Genomic DNA, 18,610 nt, shown 5'->3' with positions numbered 1-18,610 from the left:
AACTCATGGAGAAATTGCTAGTTGATTCAAAACGAGTTTAGAAATGTGATATAGTGAGTTAGTGATCGACAGTAGTCGATATTAGTAGTGGGGTGCTTCTTAGGACCATTGGTCGCGCGTCTAACGCCGGCTTTACAGCACAAAGCGCCACATGCAAGGGAAGAAGCTTTGAAGTGTATCGCTGCACTGCTGCATTCGTGAGTTTTAGCTAGGGAATTTTTTATACTATGACATTTTTATTAGATCCTTCCGACTGCGCCAATTGAGTGATTTTTAATAGCAACGAAAGCTATTCTAAACTCATGGAGAAATTGCTAGTTGATTCAAAACGAGTTTAGAAATGTGATATAGTGAGTTAGTGGTCGACAGTAGTCGATATTAGTAGTGGGGTGCTTCTTAGGACCATTGTTCGCGCGTCTAACGCCGGCTTTACAGCACAAAGCGCCACATGCAAGGGAAGAAGCTTTGAAGTGTATCGCTGCACTGCTGCATTCGTGAGTTTTAGCTAGGGAATTTTTTATACTATGACATTTTTATTAGATCCTTCCGACTGCGCCAATTGAATGATTTTTAAACAGGAACGAAAACTATTCTAAACCCTTGGAGAAATTGCTAGTTGATTCAAAAAGAGTTTAGAAATGTGATATAGTGAGTTAGTGGTCGACAGTAGTCGATATTAGTAGTGGGGTGCCTCTTAGGACCATTGTTCGCGCGTCTGACGCCGGCTTTACAGCACAAAGCGCCACATGCAAGGGAAGAAGCTTTGAAGTGTATCGCTGCACTGCTGCATTCGTGAGTGATTTGTTTGAACTTTTTAGGGTTCCTTACCTCAAAAGGAAAAACGGAACCCTTATAGGGTCACTTTGTTGTCTGTCTGTCTGTCTGTCTGTCTGTCTGTCAAGAAACCTACAGGGTACTTCCCGTTGACCTAGAATCATTAAATTTGGCAGGTAGGTAGATCTTATAGCTGACATTCGGGGAAAAATCTGAAAATCGTGAATTTAGAGTTAGATCACACAAAAAAAATTAAATTGTGCTCATGAACTAATAATTAGTATTTTCAACTTTCGAAGTGAGTGACTATATCAAGTGGGGTATCATATGAAAGGTCTTCACCTGTACATTCTAAAACAGATTTTATTTATTTTTATGCATCATAGTTTTAGAATTATCGTGCAAAATGTCGAAAAAATACGACTGTAGTACGGAACCCTCATTGCGCGAGCCTGACTCGCACTTGGCCGGTTTTTTATGCTGAGACAGTATTTTAAGATCCTACAGACTGCGCCAGTTATAGTACGCGACAGGTTGAGATCACTTGCGCTCGCCCGCACCGGGTTAGCGCGGGGGCTGTGCGGGGGTGCGGGGCGTTTCCTCCATGATTGCCATCTCGACCTGTCGTATACTATATGTAGGCATATGCTAGGAATTAGAATAAATCAGATATCATTTTTTTTGTAACAACAAAAGTAACTATTCTAAATTATTTTTACTGAGCATGGATCTCTTCTCAAAATGCCACAGTCCACTGCGTTGGCCAAGTGTGTGTGAGAACTCTCAGGCGTGAAGGTTCTCTCACGATGTTTTCCTTCACCGTTAAAGCAAGTGATATTTAATTGCTTAAAACGCACGTAACTCGGAAAAGTTAGAGATCCGGGATCGAAGCCCGGCCCCGTCCGAATAGGAGGTTGACGTCTTAACCACTAGGCTATAACGGCTTGTTTTTTTGTTTTCGTAGGCATGGAGCAGCAGAACTACAGCTAAGGTCAGCTGTGCCCGGCCTCGCTGCGTTGTTGGGTGACCCCAGTTCTGCCGTGCGGGACGCCGCAGTGCAGTTGTTGGTGGACGTATATAGACATGTTGGTTAGTAAGAGTTCAAATACAAGAGTATTTTAAGCATTACGTCCTCCGTGAGAATGCCTCGGATTCAAATCGAACATAACATTGCCCGGGGGGTGGGGGGGGGGGGGGGGGGTTTAGAGAGAGAGAGAGTGACTTAAGCTGTTAAGTTTTTAATAAGACTATGGTTTACTTCCGTGGTACCCATAAATACTTTTTACTTCATGGTCTTATGGTACTAAATATGTAAATTCTGTCCTAATGGACTTAGAGCCAGCGCGTGCCGGACCTTCATTATTTTATAAAGACTGAAAGTTTCTCTGTGTATTGTCGCTAACACTGGGAGGAACGTTTGTTTGGATCATAGTGGCTTTTGGAGATAACATAAACATTTCAAACGAGCTATCGAGTCGATCGAGTTATTTAATTTCCGTATTTTCACGGACTCGGATTGGATGAGTAATCAATCTTAGGCTTTAGCAGCTTTTTCTGGTCTTGAGTGATTTAATAAAATGGCGGTATGCTTTCAGGTGAAAGATTGCGACAGGATCTGAAGAAGAAGGAACTGATACCGGCGTCCAAGCTGGTGCTTCTAGAACAGAAGTTTGACGAAGCGAGGGAAGCGGGACTGCTACTGCCCTCTGGTATGTTGAAATCTAAGATGGTAATTTATTTTTCCGCAACTTCGTCCGCGTGGATTTACGTTTTTTTTAAATCCCGCGGGAACTCTTTGATTTTCCGGGATAAAAAGTAGCCTATGTGTTAATCCAGGGTTTAATCTATCTCCGTTCCAAATTTCAGCCAAATCCGTCCAGTACTTTTTGCGTGATTGAGTAACAAACATCCACACTTTCACATTTCTAATATTAGTAGGATAAAAAAAGAAGTTTCACTTCTGTCGCAAGTTTGCACAAACTCACACTGAATTACGTACGATGCCTGTACCGATTTTATAAAGAGAGCAAAGTCTATTGAAAACAGAGATAGAGATCGGGTACTCTTCCCGTACAATAGGCGTAAATTCTTTAGCCGGCTATTTTCCCCAGAATAATGTGCTGGAGGAGGTGGTATTTGCTATTTCACATAATGTGGCCAAAGTAAGAAAGAAAGAAAGAAAGAAAGGAAAGACGTTTATTTATGCAATTGTGCCACACATTACAACTTAAAGCTAAGAGCTGGTTATTCCGGCGCTTCTTCCACCTGAGAACAAGCAAAAGAAGCGCCGGAACAAACTGTCATATTGTGTGGCACAACCCGAAAAAAGGGTCCCAGCTCAGCATTATGCTGTATGCCTTGTTGCACAAGAACATACAGCGCTGATTTTCAGCTGGTACCCTGAACCGGGTGACGCCACGGAATCATAAACTAATGATAACTAAACTAATGATAACTAAGCATAACTAATAAAATACACGGAAACATAAAAAAACTCCAACTTCCGCACTTTTATGGTCTTCAGGATTACAAGATCTTTGCTTAGCCTTTGTAGTACAGTTGCATTTCTGACACTTTTTTCTTTGGAAATATGAAACCCAAAAAAATGCATAGAAGCTTTGCTTCTGTCACAGAACACACTTGAATTATTCTTACAAACTTGTTATTATATTTCTAGCGTTGCAAGGCGTGGATGAAGCGGACTTCGTGACCCGCAGCATCAAGAAAACCATGACAATACCCACCTCTGCCCGAAGCAGAGACGGAGACAGCTCGGGAGCCTCTACCCCCGGTTAGTAGCTCTTTTCATTCCGTTTAAACTGTCTGTTCACTCATTTGCTCCCTTGTAACTCGCAAACTAATCACTAGGTACTAAGTCTTTCAATAGGTCAGGCCATTAGTTTAATCATCATTTCAATCGATCTCCAGTTCACTTCTAAGAAAGGACGGATCCTTTCTCAGAATCAGAAGAGTTTATTGTGGGCTCTTCTCAAACCTGGGCGCGTTCGGAACCCTTGTAGCTTTAGTTTTAAGTACGTATTAACTATCGCCACTATATCATTTTACATATAAAAATTTTGACGATCAGGAAGCGTAAAATTGGACCTATTCTGAATAAATAATTTGAGTTTGAGTTTAGGCCGCAGTCCACCACACTGGCCAAGAGCGAATTGGCAGACTTCACACACCTTTGAGAACATTATGGAGAACTCTCATGCATGCAGGTTTCATCACGATGTTTTTCCTTCACCGTTAAAGCATTAGTTGCTTAAAAGGTGCTTAACTCCAAAAAGTTAGAGGTGCATGCCCGAGATACAACCCCCTATATAGCAAGCCTCGGACCCCCTATATAAAAAACCAAAATCTTAACCACCTAACCTTAACAATTTTAGTTAGCAGCATTACAATGATCTAAGATGAACCTTTTGTCAGAAAACATTACTTACTCTTTAGTATTTACTAGCTGATGCCCGCGACTTCGTCCGCGTGGATTTTAGGTTTTTAAAAATTCTTTGAAAAGTCTTTGATTTTCCGGGATAAAAAGTAGTCTATGTCACTCTTCAGGTCTTTAACTATACCCATGCAAAAAATCACGTCGATCCGTTCCTCCGTTGTGACGTGATTGAAGGACAAACCAACGAACACTTTCGCATTTACAATATGGGTAGTGATTGCATATAGATTACTAACACATCTTAATCTCTTCTCTTCCTCCATGTACCATCATCACCGGGCGGCTTGGTGATAACTGATAACACTCATCACATCACGATTATCACATCTCTAACTATCACTATCACAATCCAAAATCATATGGTGATGACAATCTAACTGCATAAAAATCACGCATAACTTTTCTATCTTCTAATAATACATTCTAATTTGCTAATTTTGATTTAACTTTTCATATATTTGATAAAAACAAATATAAATGTTATGTAAACTAAATATCCAAAAAATCATTTAATTATCTTGTTTTATTCTAATAATACATTCTAATTTGATAAAAACAAATATATATGTTATGTAAACCTGATATCCAAAAAATCATTTAATTATCTTGTTTTATTCTTACTTATCATTTACAATAACTTTCAATTGGTTAAAATATGAAATTTAATATGAAAATCGTATGTTTGATAATTTTCAAAAAACTGAATTGGTTATCAATTATTTATTATGATGGGCGGTAATTTTAACAATTTGTTTCTAATTATTTTTTAATTATTTACTAAAATTATTATTTATAAACATAATTTGCAAAAAAAATATCACATTTTTTACACATTACATAAAATTACTAAAAACTTATTTTTTTTAATCACACTTAAATCATAATGCCTTATAAAATTAATTGAATCCAAAATTTAATATAAAAATCATAAATATACACAAATAAAACCTTCAATTACATTTTTTTACACAACACACAAAACACAAAAAAACACTTACACTAAACACAACACGCACTTGCGTACGTACTTGCGTATCGTATGTACAGCGTGTGAACCGAAGCGAACAGTGGCCGGACTGTACAGCATGCCCTCTGCTTCGAGAAAACCTCCTCCACCGGCCAAACTCACCGGTTCCTCTGTTGGTAAGTCATTACATCTTTCTTCCTTATTAAGTTAAGCAAAAAGGAAGAAAGCTTTATTTTACTTTTTTATTTAGACTTTATTGCCACACACAAGTTGACATAACGACAAACACACAAGGATCTTAATAAAGGCGGCCTTATCGCTAAAGCGATCACTTACAGACAACCTTTGACGAAGGGAAGAATATTAGACTAAGGGCCGGTTGTTTCAACAAATTTTGACGGACACGTAACCTTTAAATATGGCGCTAACGAACGTAAGAAAAGAAAAAGCGTTGATTCAGCATCTATTAGCGCTAACGTTCGTTAAAAAGTTACGTTTACGTTAACCAGTGCTGGCGCCATTGGTGATCGTCAAATCAGTTCGTAACTTCATACTTCTTACAAACGGAATATTTTATTTACAAATTATAATGGAATCAATTGAATTCAATGCTATTAAAGGTAGTTTTTTTGAAGATGAAAGAGAATTTTTAAAAAAGAAAAAGTGTTGAAAAAGCGAAGTAGCAATATCAATAACTATATAATTTAATATAAAATGAAATAAAAAAGGATACGGAAAAGTAAGTTAATTTTTAGGGTAAGTTTCGTAACCAGAATAACAATGACGAACAGTTTTTTGTACAATGAAGCAACGCTCTTAAATTAACAGATGTTAAAGTTCGTCTACGTCTGTTAAATTTTAACGAACGTATCATACGAAGACCAATGGTTTGAAACAACCGGCCCTAAGTATTATCTACAGAGGAATGTGCAGTGCTCAGACAAGCCGCCAAGCGCTTACGAGCAGTTTTTTCTTATTGTGTAAAAAAAAAAAAAAAACGGGTTGGTGCGGCAACCAAATGAGGCCTTAGCTTACTTATGATACCTATGATAACTTTATATACAATATCTGTCACCGGCTGTACTCCAATGGCGTGCAATTCATAGAGGCATAAAAGTACTGCTTACCCTAGTTGAAATGACCAGTGCCCATTTTTCTTTATGACCTGCCATTCAGTAGGTCTATATAAGGTGTATCTAAGGCCTATCTTACTAATGCTTACCCTGGCTTCGAACTCTGTGCACGCCACTGCTGTACCACGTATTTAGTCGACGTTAGCCCGACTAGTTTCGAAGTATATAATGTAAATCACTCACGATAGTTTAAACGCTATAATAACTTTCTTTTTTAAGCATGTCCATCATTATAATATTACAATCTGATACTGATTCTGGGCACATCTAAATTTTAGAGTATTCGCATCCTCTCCTTACTAATGTAATATGAAAAGGACAGACAGTTCGACAGTTTTAAATAATTTAGAGCTGTCAAACCTCGTGTCTTTAGCTGCCAGTTTTCCGTCCTTTTTTAGCAATATACTTTCTTTTTCTTTTTTTTAAAAAGAATATTAGCCATGTTAAATGACTAATATTCCCCTTTCCTCTCCAACTAAGCGTCAAGCTTGTGCTAGGAGTAGGTACGACAATAGTGCAACGGGCGGGGTTTGAACCGTCGACCTTTCGGTTTTCAGTCCACTCCTTTACCGGTTGAGCTATTGAGGCTCTAATACTAGAAAGAAAAGGATGCTAAATTTAGTTAAGAGTATTAGGCAACTGACGTGGACACTGACAGTTGGCCTTGTCCACAAATCGCTCAGCGGGCTATGGAGCGGGCTATGTTGGGTATCTCTCTGAGGGACAAAATCCGTAACGAGGAAATCCGTAGAAGAACCAGAGTGACCGACATAGCCCAACGAATTAGCCAGCTGAAGTGGCAGTGGGCAGGCCACGTCTGCCGCAGAACCGATGGCCGCTGGGGCAGACGTGTTCTGGAGTGGAGACCGCGTATCAGCAAGCGCAGTGTGGGACGACCTCCAACCCGCTGGACTGACGACCTTAAGAAGATAGCGGGAAGTGGGTGGATGAGGAAGGCGGAGGATCGTGTGTGGTGGCGTGCTCTTGAGAAGGCCTATGTTCAGCAGTGGACGCAAATAGGCTGATTGATTGATTGATTGATTGATTAGGCAACAGAATCGGCGCCAATGTTAGTAGTGTAACAAAGTAAACCTTATGTTCCAGTGTCGAGCAGTGCGAGCACGGGGCCGGGCGAGGCGGGCGCGGTGTCTAGCGAGGCATTCGAAGCGGCCTTCTTGGCCACCGCTCCGGCGGCTATCTACGGCGCCAGGGGGTTGGACGACTTGTGCAGGCACTCTGCTGCTGTACTGGGGGACAAAAGCGCTGACTGGGAGAAGAGAATCGACGCGGTAAGTCTAATCTTTATATATAAAACTAGTATTTTGCTCGGTGCTCGAGCTGCTAAAGCAGCTCTCGAGATTTATAATCGCCATTTCCAGCTCTCAGCCAATTAAAAAAAAATGTCATACATTTTCAATGAAAAAATAAATTCCACCATTTTGATTTTTTTTTTCTATCCATCAAGTAGACTTATCTGATCATCTTTTGCTAAGAAACCACTCTTCCATCTTTTATACCCTCCGAGATGGACGCCGACGAAATTTGAATGGCGGCCATCTTTTTTTCGCCTTTTTGATTTTTTTTTGAATTTTTGGCAATTGGATGATGTTTTGAATCACATATCTTCAATACCTTAAGCGTGCGCTTCATCCGTCTCCGAAATCCTCAATCATCAGCTCTCTCCACATTTTTCTCTGAATGAATTTTGGTCTTCTGTATGAAACCATAAGTGAGAAAAAAAATTCATAAAAAATTTTACAGGAGGAAATTTTTTGAAAATCTCGGCCGCCATCTTGTTTTTACAACTTTTCCCACTTTTTCTAAACTAAAAATCGTTTACTAATATCTTCAATATTTGTGACTTTAAACGAAATCGGTTGGAAATCAAAAAAGTTACGTCGGCCGCCATCTTGTTTTTCTGATATGTTATAATTTTCCCATACTCGACTCCCACACCAAAACATATCTCCCATAAATCATTATATCATTTTCTGTCTCTTTCTAGGAGAACAATTATGTCAATCAGTGAGTGAGTGAGTCAGTGAGTCAGTGGTAATTGAGCTATTTCAAAGTCCTGACTGACTGACTGACATATATATCAACGCACAGCCTAAGCCGCCGGTCTTAGAGACATGAAAGTTTGAGGGTGTGTTCTTTGGAAAGAGTAGGAGTAGTAGTACTCATGTCGCTTGTTGGAACTGATCAACAAGTAACTGTATAATTAGGCCTTTAATGGTACTGATTATGAGCACAACCAAATTTTAGAGTATTCGCATCCTCTTCTCACTAATGTAATATGAAAAGGACAGACGCAGTTTGACAGTTATAAATTTAATTTTTAGATGGTAAAACCCGTGATTTTAGCGCACAGTCGCGAGCCTACTGTTTAAATTTGTAGCGTGCACTAAAATCTAGAGTCTATAAATGTAAAGTTCATGTTCTGTCCCTTTTTAGCGTTGTTAAAAAGAAAAGGATGCAGATACTCTAAATTTAGTTTAGAGAAAGACAACGGAATCGGTGCCACTTTTGTAGCAAATTTTTTTTTTTCAGCTGAAAAAAATCCGCTCCCTACTGACTGCAAACGCTCATGTACAATATCCAACAGAGTTTGCTGCACACCTCAAAGACTTATCCGTGCCTTTCCTGGTCGTCATCAAGGATCTGAGGAGTCAGGTGAGAGGAACTCTACATTGTTATAAGTCCTTAGAAAAAAAAACCGGCCAAGTGCAAGTCAGGCTCGCGCAATGAGGGTTCCGTACTACAGTCGAATTTTTTCAACATTTTGCAGGATAATTCAAAAACTATGATACATAAAAATAAATAAAAATCTGTTTTAGAATGTACAGGTGAAGACCTTTCATATGATATTCCACTTGATATAGTTATCTTACTTAGAAAATTGAAAATACTAATTATTAGTTTATGACCACAATTTAATTTTTTTTGTGTGATGTAACCACAAATTCACAGTTTTCAGATGTCAGCTATAAGATCTACCTACCTGCCAAATTTCATGATTCTAGGTCAACGGGAAGTACCCTGTAGGTTTCTTGACAGACAGACAGACAACAAAGTGATCCTATAAGGGTTCCGTTTTTTCTTTTGAGGTACGGAACCGTAAAATTTAGTGTTATTTCTTGTACGATGTTTAAGAACCGTTCGTGTGCGAGTCCAACTCGCACTTGACTGATTTTTAAAAGTAGAAAACAATTGATTTTTTTTATAAATTGTATTTTCAGGTGGTGCGCGAAGCTTGCATCACAATAGCGCACATGGCGAAAGTGCTGAAGACCAAGTTGGAGCAGTTCAGCCTCTACATTCTCCAGGAGCTGATCAACCTCATACAGAACGCCGCCAAGGTGAGTAGATATACAGAACTAACTATACAAAATATCTCTCTCTGACATACACACACGCCTCTCTCTCACACATACACACACGGCTCTCTCTCTCACGCACACGCCTCTCTCTTTCTCTCTCACACGCACACACCTCTCTCTTTCTCTCTCACATACACCTCTCTCTCACACACACACACACAAACACGCACCCACTCCCTCACTATCTCGCACGCACGCACGTGCGCGTACGTTATACACCTCTCTCTCTCTCACACACACACACACACACACATAGAAGTCTCTACAATGTGAGTAGACTATTTTTTATTTTATTTTTTCCAGCCCGAACAATTTACACAACACTCAGACTCAAAAACTATTAGACTAGGGAGATTGTCAAAAGTCGCTAACTGTAAGTTCCGCAAATTGCTATTGCGCTGGAACCATGTCTCATTAACATCGAAATTACGTCATTTTGACGTCAGCCGAAATAAAAATATACCTACCATCAGCTCCAAACTTCAGTCTGAGTTCTGTCTAGTACTGACGTCACTAAAATGGCGGCCACGGTTATTAGCAATTTGCGGGACTCATATTCTCAGTTCTCGTTTTTTTTTTTTTTTTTTTGTCGTAAAGCACTGTCACCAGTACTTTACTAACATTACAATCTAGCCTATGAAAGAGGCTAATAAGCAATGTGGCTAATTCCTTTGTACACAATCTCTAAACTAAACTAAAATATCACGTCTAAATCTATTGCTATCCCTTTCATAATGTTGCTTGCGGAAAAGGAAAGCACTAGATTTAGACCTGTTAATTTAGTTTAGTTTAGAGATTGTGTACTAGAGAATCGGCCCCATTATTATATTAACCTAAACTTATAAACGTACTTATACCTAAGAATCTGTCCATTGACTTAGCTTAGTTTATAGTTAAGATACCTTATTGGAAGACACTTTGTTCTTGTGTTCTTTAATCAGTTCTCGTGACGTATTTATTTTTCAGGTAATTTCGTCCGCCAGTACTGTGTGCGTGCGGTACATTGTGTTGCACGTGCACACTCCGCGGCTCATCCCCGTGCTGGCGACCAACCTGACGACGCACAAGAGCAAGGAGATACGGTCCACGTTGTGGTGAGTGATCATTGTTATGTGTGTGTACAAAGTGATCTGATGCAATAACTCCACCACGCTACCACATAAACAACTATAGGACGCGGCAGAAAGTAATGTACATCGACATTTACAAGGAGATAGCAGATGTGTAGAGCGTTGTCTCTGTCGTTGAGACCGACAAAACTTCAAACGGAAACGCTCTACAAAGCCAACATGTCATTCTAATGACCGATGTACATTACTTTCTGCCGCGTACTGTACATATTTTTATTCAAATATTATTTTAATCAACTTGGTTATAAATTCACAAACACACTGAATTGTTATGCCTAAAATTAACGAATTTCACTGTAAATTATTGTCTTAAATGGACGAATTTCACTGTAAATTATTGTGTCTTAAATTGACGAATTTCACTGCGAAGTACTGGGTCTCAAATTACAAATTTCACTGTGATGTACTGGGTGTTAAATTGATGAATTTCACTGTGATATTGGCATTAAATTGACGAGTTTCACTGAGAAGTACTGGGTGTTAAATTGACGAATTTCACTGTGAGTTACTCGATTCTAAATAATATCTGTTAATAAATAAACGTAATAATAATAATAATAGTTAATATTTAATAGTTTAAACGCTAGAATTACTCGATGTTAAATTGACGAATTTCACTGTGAATTACTCGATGTTAAATTGACGAATTTCACTGTGAATTACTCGATGTTAAATTGACGAATTTCACTGTGAATTACTGGATGTTAAATTGACGAATTTCATTGTGAATTACTCGATGTTAAATTGACGAATTTCACTGTGAATTACTCGATGTTAAATTGACGAATTTCACTGTGAATTACTGGATGTTAAATTGACGAATTTCATTGTGAATTACTCGATGTTAAATTGACGAATTTCACTGTGAATTACTGGATGTTAAATTGACGAATTTCATTGTGAATTACTCGATGTTAAATTGACGAATTTCACTGTGAATTACTCGATGTTAAATTGACGAATTTCACTGTGAATTACTCGATGTTAAATTGACGAATTTCACTGTGAATTACTGGATGTTAAATTGACGAATTTCATTGTGAATTACTCGATGTTAAATTGACGAATTTCACTGTGAATTACTCGATGTTAAATTGACGAATTTCACTGTGAATTACTGGATGTTAAATTGACGAATTTCATTGTGAATTACTCGATGTTAAATTGACGAATTTCACTGTGAATTACTGGATGTTAAATTGACGAATTTCTCTGTGAAGTACTTGGTCTCAAATGGACGAATTTCAGAGTGAATGTTACTGTGAAATACTGAGTGAAAATTAACCAATTCTGCTTATAATTTTTGATGTCAAATTTAGAATAACTCATAGTCTATTTGATGATTGTAGATTTTTTTTTAATGAATTTCACAATTTCTCACAGTGAAATACTAGTGTTACTGCTGGAGAGATGGAGCACCCCCAGTATAGAGAAGCAACAGACGGCCGTGAGAGACGCCATACGACGCGCCTGCGTGGACGCAGATAGCTCGGCCAGGAACTATGCCAGAAAGTAAGTTTATCCGTTTTCAGGGTTTTGACGGATTGAAAATTGAACGATTTTGACGATTGACGATTGAAAAGTCGCCGGTTCGAACCTCACCCGTTGCACGCTCGTCGTACTTACTCCTAGCACAAGCTTAAAGGTATGATTCCCCGAACCACGCTGCACGCAACAGTGCTGTCACCAGCTGTCACACTGCTGTCGCGGCACTACTGGTCCCCATACAATCTCAGCACTGTGACAGTTGGTGACAGCACTGCTGTGTACAGCGTGGTTAGAAATCATACCTTTACGCTTAGTTGGAGGGGAGAGGGGAATATTAGTCATCACTGGCTAATAGGTATTCTAAAAAACGTGTCTATGTTTTTTTTTTGTTCTCAGAGCGTTTTTTGCGTACAAACGTCACTTCCCATCTGACGCGGAGCAGTTGTTCCTGAGGCTGGACTCTGCAGCACAAAAACAGATAGAGAGGGAACGGCTTGGCTCGTTAGACAGTCTACATCACATTGCCACAGGTTTGTTACCAAAACACTTGAGAATTCCTTGAGATAATGCAAAGTAGAAGTAAGTGGAGATTTTACTTCCAATGTCCATTCCATTAGCCACTGCCGAACATAGGGGTTTCTAAGAGCGCGCCACCAAACACGGTCCTCCATCTCCTCTCCCCCCCCCCCCCCCCCCCCTCCTCGCCCTCCACCTCCTCCACTCGCTCACCGCCACCTTCCCATCTGACGCGGAGCAGTTGTTCCTGAGGCTGGACTCTGCAGCACAGAAACAGATAGAAAGGGAACGGCTTGGCTCGCTGGACAGTCTGCACCACATTGCCACAGGTCAGTTCCCAAAACCACAGTTCACGAAACTTGAAACAAAACGTTAAGGCTTAAAAAGTTGGTACAATTATAACCTCGATAGCTCAACGGTTAAAGGAGCGGACTGAAAACCGAAAGGTGGCCGGTTCGAATCCCACCCGTTGCACTATTGTCGTACCTACTCCTAGCACAAGCTTTACGCTTAGTTGGAGGGGAAAGGGGAATATTAGTCAGCAATTAACTTGGCTAATATTCTTTATAAAAAAAAAATAAAAAAAAATACACGGCAGAAAATAATTAACATCGGCCATTAGAATGAGATTTCGGCTTCACTCATATCTATATGACGTTGTGTCGGTCTCAACGACAGGGACAATGCTCTACAAATCCGCTATCCCCTAAACATCGATATACATGACTTTCGGCTGGTAAGTAACGGTCTACGGACCTAAAATTTAACAGACGCCTCTCTCTCTGTCGCGTTATCTCTCTTATCTGTTATGTAAGAGTACAAACGTCACTTCCCATCTCACTCCGAGCAGTTATTCCTGAGGCTGGACTCTGCAGCACAAAAGCAGATAGAGAGGGAACGGCTCGGCTCGTTGGACAGTCTTCACTTTCTTTGTCCTTTTTAGGGTTCCATACCTCAAAAGTAAAAAACGGAACCTTTCTATAAGGGTTCCGTTCCTATCCGTGATCCTATGATCACTTTGTTGTCTCTGTCTGTCAAAAAGCCTACAGGGTACTTCCCGTTGACCTAGAATCATGAAATTTGGCTGGTAGGTAGATCTTATAGCATAAGTAAAGGAATAAATCTGACAACTGAATTTGTGGGTAAATCACAAAAAAAATGTGTTCATGAACATATATTGCTATTTTCAACTTTCAAAGTAAGATAACTATATCAAGTGGGGTATCATATGAATGGACTTTACTTGTACATTTTAAAACAAATTTTTATTTATTTTAGGCATAATAGGTTTTGATTTATCGTGCAAAATGTCGATAAAATACGATTGTAGTACGGAACCCTCAGTGCGTGAGTCTGACTCGCACTTGTCCGGTTTTTTTTATGCGATCTGTAACTAGAAAATGTTTTATTTACAGAAAGGAGAAATATCACGAGTCCCAGAAGTCCTTCCGCAAGCGTTTCCGGTAAGTTTACACATGAAAATCCTGAAAATCCAAAAAATTCAACCCATTTTGGGATTTTTGAAAATTCCGTAAGGACCCTTCTGTTACTGGAACGAAAAGTATCCTATGTCTTCACTTCTTTAGGTTGGAAAGTAACTTACTGTTAAATTAAATCAAGATCAGTTTTTAGGGTTCCTTACCTCAAAAGGAAAAATAGAACCCTTATAGGATCACTTATCAATAAGTATTTCCAATTTTGAAAGTAAGACTCTATACCAAGTGGGGTATCATATGAAAGGTCTTCACCTGTACATTCTAAAACAGATTTTTATTTATTTTTATGCATAACAGTTTTTGATTTATCGTGCAAAATATAACATGCACTATTTTTAATAATAAATTTTCTATTTCACGCTGCCATGGATTTGGTAATTTAAACTTTATTTCTATATTCTTTGGGTCGGTATTCCTATAAAGCGTCCACGGAAAACCTAGTCAGTGGTATCAGTAGAACTAACTCCTTGAGAAGGAGACGCGCGTCGCAAGAAAGACCTCCGATATCACACATACCCGTTGCTATGAGAGGTCTATATTGATTTTTATACTGGTTTCAATCAAATTTAGGAATATGAACTTTATGTCTATACACTTTGAGTCGATATTTCTATAAAGCTTCTATGGAGAAGCCTAGACTATCTACGGAAGGAAGTTAGTACGATACGTAATCCCATACAAATGGCAGAGCCAAAAATTCTCATTGGGCGTTAACTATTTTGATTTTCAAAAACATTCGAAATTCAGTTTGAAAATGTTTTCAAAGAACATTTGATAACAAAGTTTCGCTTGTGATTGGTTGGTGACTCAAAATGGTTAACGCCAATTGAGGTTTTTGTCTTTGTCATTTGTATGGGAATACGTAACAGAGAGCGCTAGAGAGCCCGGCTCGCACTTGACCGATTTTTTTAATACTTTGATTCATCCACACAGAGAGGTCCCCGGGCGGCGGCGCGGCGCGCTCAGTGTCAGCATTGGACGCGGCGGCCGCACAGAGGGCGCGTGCGAGGGCACTCTACTCACACTTGGCGAGGTCAAAGGTCGCCGCCGGCACCGCCAGCTTGCGTGAGTAACACTTACCTATGCTTTGCTGGCGGACTCCATATACAACCACTAAATGGCGCTATACAAACGACGTAAAGGATCAAGCAACTCACAACGTACAAACTAGATGTCGCTAACCGATTCTCAATCGCGCTATCACAATTTTCTTTACATAAATTCAGCAGTTCGATTGTGAATGCTATGATTGTTATATTCTGGATTATTATTATTATTTTCGGCAAAAAACCTACCGCGATAGTAAGACAACTACAGAGTGACGATCGCAATCACCTCTGATTGGCCGACTCCCCCTCGCTATTGGCTGAAGTGCATTGTTGCAGCAAGAATACCATAAGGTCAGCCAATCACAACAATTGAGACTTTCCAAATATTTTTTTGATACATAAAAAATGCGATATGTAACACCACACATTGTAACCTAATGAGAAGTCCTTATTGGGAGCATACACCAAATCAACCAATCGGCATGTTTTGTCCAAATTATATTATGTACCTATTTGTATAACTGTGGTTCCAAATAAACGCTTTTTTTTGTATGTTTGTTCTTTTTTTTAAACAAAAGATATGTGTGAAATCATCCAAATTGATCGCTTTATTTTCGTAGCAAATTTTATTACGAGAGCTAAAATTAAGACATCTCTCCCTTTCTCTCTTCTCTCTCTTCATCTCACTCTTCTCGCTCCCTTCCTCTTCGTTTCGTTCTCTCGTCCGACACCGGCCCGTTGTTCTTTTTTTTAACCAAAAGATATATGTGTGAAACCATACAAATTGATCGCTTTATTTCCGTAGCAAATTTTATTACGAGAGCTAAAATTAAGACATCTCTCCCTTTCTCTCTTCTCTCTCTTCATCTCACTCTTCTCGCTCTCTTCCTCTTCGTTTCGTTCTCTCGTCCGACACCGGCCCGTGCTATTTATCCAGTCTAGCCAGTTTTTTTTTTTTTTTTTTTAAGTTTGAATGGTTATACCACCATTTCTGTGGGTCGCTAGAGCCTCGTCAGTAGTCCAGCAGGGGGCACAGCGGGCAGGTGAGGGAGACGTGCGGGTGTGCCCCCCGCCTCATACCCCGATTGCGATCTCCACCTGTCTTCGTATTATACGATGGTGTGGAACATTTCGTATGCGAGTCCGACTCGAACTTGACCGGTTTTAATGTTTTCGATATGCGATTTGATATTGTAATAAGTTAAGTAGTCGTATATAGACTAAATTTAAAAAAAAAAATTGGGTATTTGACTCCAATTTTTTGAATAGAATAGAATAGAATACTTCTTTATTTGCATAATGTGGTACATAAGATGTTAAATCTAAGAAACAGTCCAGCACATTAGCCATGGCGGCGTACAAATATAGTTAACAGTTGAGATTATTGAGTGTGACTAAATATTTGTTTATAAAATACAGGCAAATCATAAAATTAAACTTAGTAAGTACGAGTAATAAATAAAATGTCAAAACAATTTTTATTACTTTATTATAAACTACTAAAATAAAAATAATGACGTAAACTGAAAAAAAAACTAATTAAATCGATCAAATAACAAAAAAGATATGAGCATTTAAATATTTCTGATTAGACAGAGATAGCGTTACAGCAGTTTGACGTCACACCTACTAATGCCATAGTAGCTTCGTGCGGTTTCATACGAAATTAAAATGCCTGTAACTTTGTAAATCTTTGTTGGATTTTAATTTTTTTTTTCAGCGTACGTCATTATTTTTATCCTAGTCTATATATATAAAAGGGAAAGGTGATTGACTGACTGACTGACTGACTGACTGATCTATCAACGCACAGCTCAAACTACTGGACGGATCGGGCTGAAATTTGGCATGCAGATAGCTATTATGACGTAGGCATCCGCTAAGAAAGGATTTTTGAAAATTCAACTCCTAAGGGGGTGAAATAGGGTTTTGAAATTTTGTAGTCCACGCGGACGAAGTCGCGAGCATAAGCTAGTTTATAATAAAGTAATAATATTTATCAAATTCAAAATAAGTAGGAAAATATACCCAATTATTATCAAACAGTTATATTTTACATGCAACCTTGAAGAAGGAGAAGTTGCCCAACAAGGTATATACATTTTGATTTTGTATCAAATTGATTTACTATGTAAAAATAAGTTTAAGCTGTGGCGGTTGCCACAATAGAAACTAGATGGCGCTGTTCAATCGATGACATAGTCCCGAACAAATGTACCGCCGACAGTACTCGCACTAACAGAGTGTTCTGCAATCTGGACTATATATAGAAGTTTCAAGATACAACCGTCGGCCCAGCTGGCGCCACCGAGCACAACCAACCGCTCGGTGGGAGATCTCCCCTTTGGTACGGTCGAGCCTGCACACCGCTCCCGTACAAAGCGCTTTATTCACCATTCATCTTGTCTCATTAACATCGAAATGACTTCACTTTGACGTCAGCCGAATTAGAAATATACCATCAGCTCGAAACTTCAGTGTAGTGCTGACGTCACTAAAATGGCGGCCACGCGCGTTAGCAATTTGCTGGACTTACAACATGTTGGAACACGTTTCAGCTCGTGCCAAGAGGTCTCCAGTGAGCGCGGCCGTGCCCCCCAGTCCAGAAAGGGTTGTGGGCAGATCCCGCTCTCGGCCCGGAGTTAGCCAATCACAACGTGAGTAAACGTTTGTAGGGTTCCGTACCCAAAGGGTAAAACGGGACCCTATTACTAGGACTAGCGACGAACTAGGAGGCGTATTCAACTGTCATACGATTAAATAAAATTACTAAAACTCCGCTGTCCGTCCGTCTGTCACCAGGCTGTATCTCATGAACCGTGATAGACAGGTGAAATTTTCACAGATGATCTATTTCTGTTGCCGCTATAACAACAAATGCTAAAAAAAAGAATAAAGTTAATATTTAAGGAGGCTCCAATACAACAAACATGATTATTTTTGGTTTGATTTCATAGATATAATGCTACGGAACCCTTCGTGCGCGAGGCCGACTCGCACTTGGCCGGGTTTCTTTTACATATTTTAAAAAATAAGTATATCTTTGACAGCAACATCAAGATCCTCGTCACCATCGTCACGGAGTGGTCCAGTGTCTCTGACCAGCGCCAGGCGGAGACCTTCCGGCATCCCAAGGTCTCTGGCCGGCTCCAGGGAGACCAGCCCCACCAGGTACATAGCATATTGTAGCGAAGAAGGGACATAGCCTCAAGAGCTCAACAGG

At 39.4% G+C, this 18,610-nt stretch overlaps 2 protein-coding genes across 2 annotated transcripts in view; one reads left to right on the top strand and one right to left on the bottom strand.

The window, feature by feature from the left end:
- Positions 1 to 18,610, bottom strand: part of Cdk4 (Cyclin-dependent kinase 4) — a 201,515-nt gene that overhangs the window by 109,883 nt on the left and 73,022 nt on the right. The window lies entirely within an intron of this gene.
- Positions 1 to 18,610, top strand: part of chb (chromosome bows) — a 78,712-nt gene that overhangs the window by 24,696 nt on the left and 35,406 nt on the right. Inside the window, exons 6-20 of the mRNA XM_069508029.1 lie at positions 1,739 to 1,863; positions 2,370 to 2,483; positions 3,452 to 3,565; positions 5,276 to 5,371; positions 7,433 to 7,617; positions 8,879 to 9,001; positions 9,568 to 9,687; positions 10,675 to 10,802; positions 12,222 to 12,350; positions 12,723 to 12,856; positions 14,258 to 14,305; positions 14,762 to 14,869; positions 15,272 to 15,403; positions 17,946 to 18,044; positions 18,438 to 18,558. Coding sequence (XP_069364130.1) covers positions 1,739 to 1,863; positions 2,370 to 2,483; positions 3,452 to 3,565; positions 5,276 to 5,371; positions 7,433 to 7,617; positions 8,879 to 9,001; positions 9,568 to 9,687; positions 10,675 to 10,802; positions 12,222 to 12,350; positions 12,723 to 12,856; positions 14,258 to 14,305; positions 14,762 to 14,869; positions 15,272 to 15,403; positions 17,946 to 18,044; positions 18,438 to 18,558 — 1,776 coding nt within the window. The remainder of the gene's footprint in view (positions 1 to 1,738; positions 1,864 to 2,369; positions 2,484 to 3,451; positions 3,566 to 5,275; positions 5,372 to 7,432; positions 7,618 to 8,878; positions 9,002 to 9,567; positions 9,688 to 10,674; positions 10,803 to 12,221; positions 12,351 to 12,722; positions 12,857 to 14,257; positions 14,306 to 14,761; positions 14,870 to 15,271; positions 15,404 to 17,945; positions 18,045 to 18,437; positions 18,559 to 18,610) is intronic.

The sequence above is a fragment of the Maniola hyperantus genome, chromosome 27 (assembly GCF_902806685.2).
Source record: "Maniola hyperantus chromosome 27, iAphHyp1.2, whole genome shotgun sequence".
In the NCBI taxonomy this organism is placed as follows: domain Eukaryota; kingdom Metazoa; phylum Arthropoda; class Insecta; order Lepidoptera; family Nymphalidae; genus Maniola; species Maniola hyperantus.
This window is presented reverse-complemented; position numbering and strand designations above follow the sequence as displayed.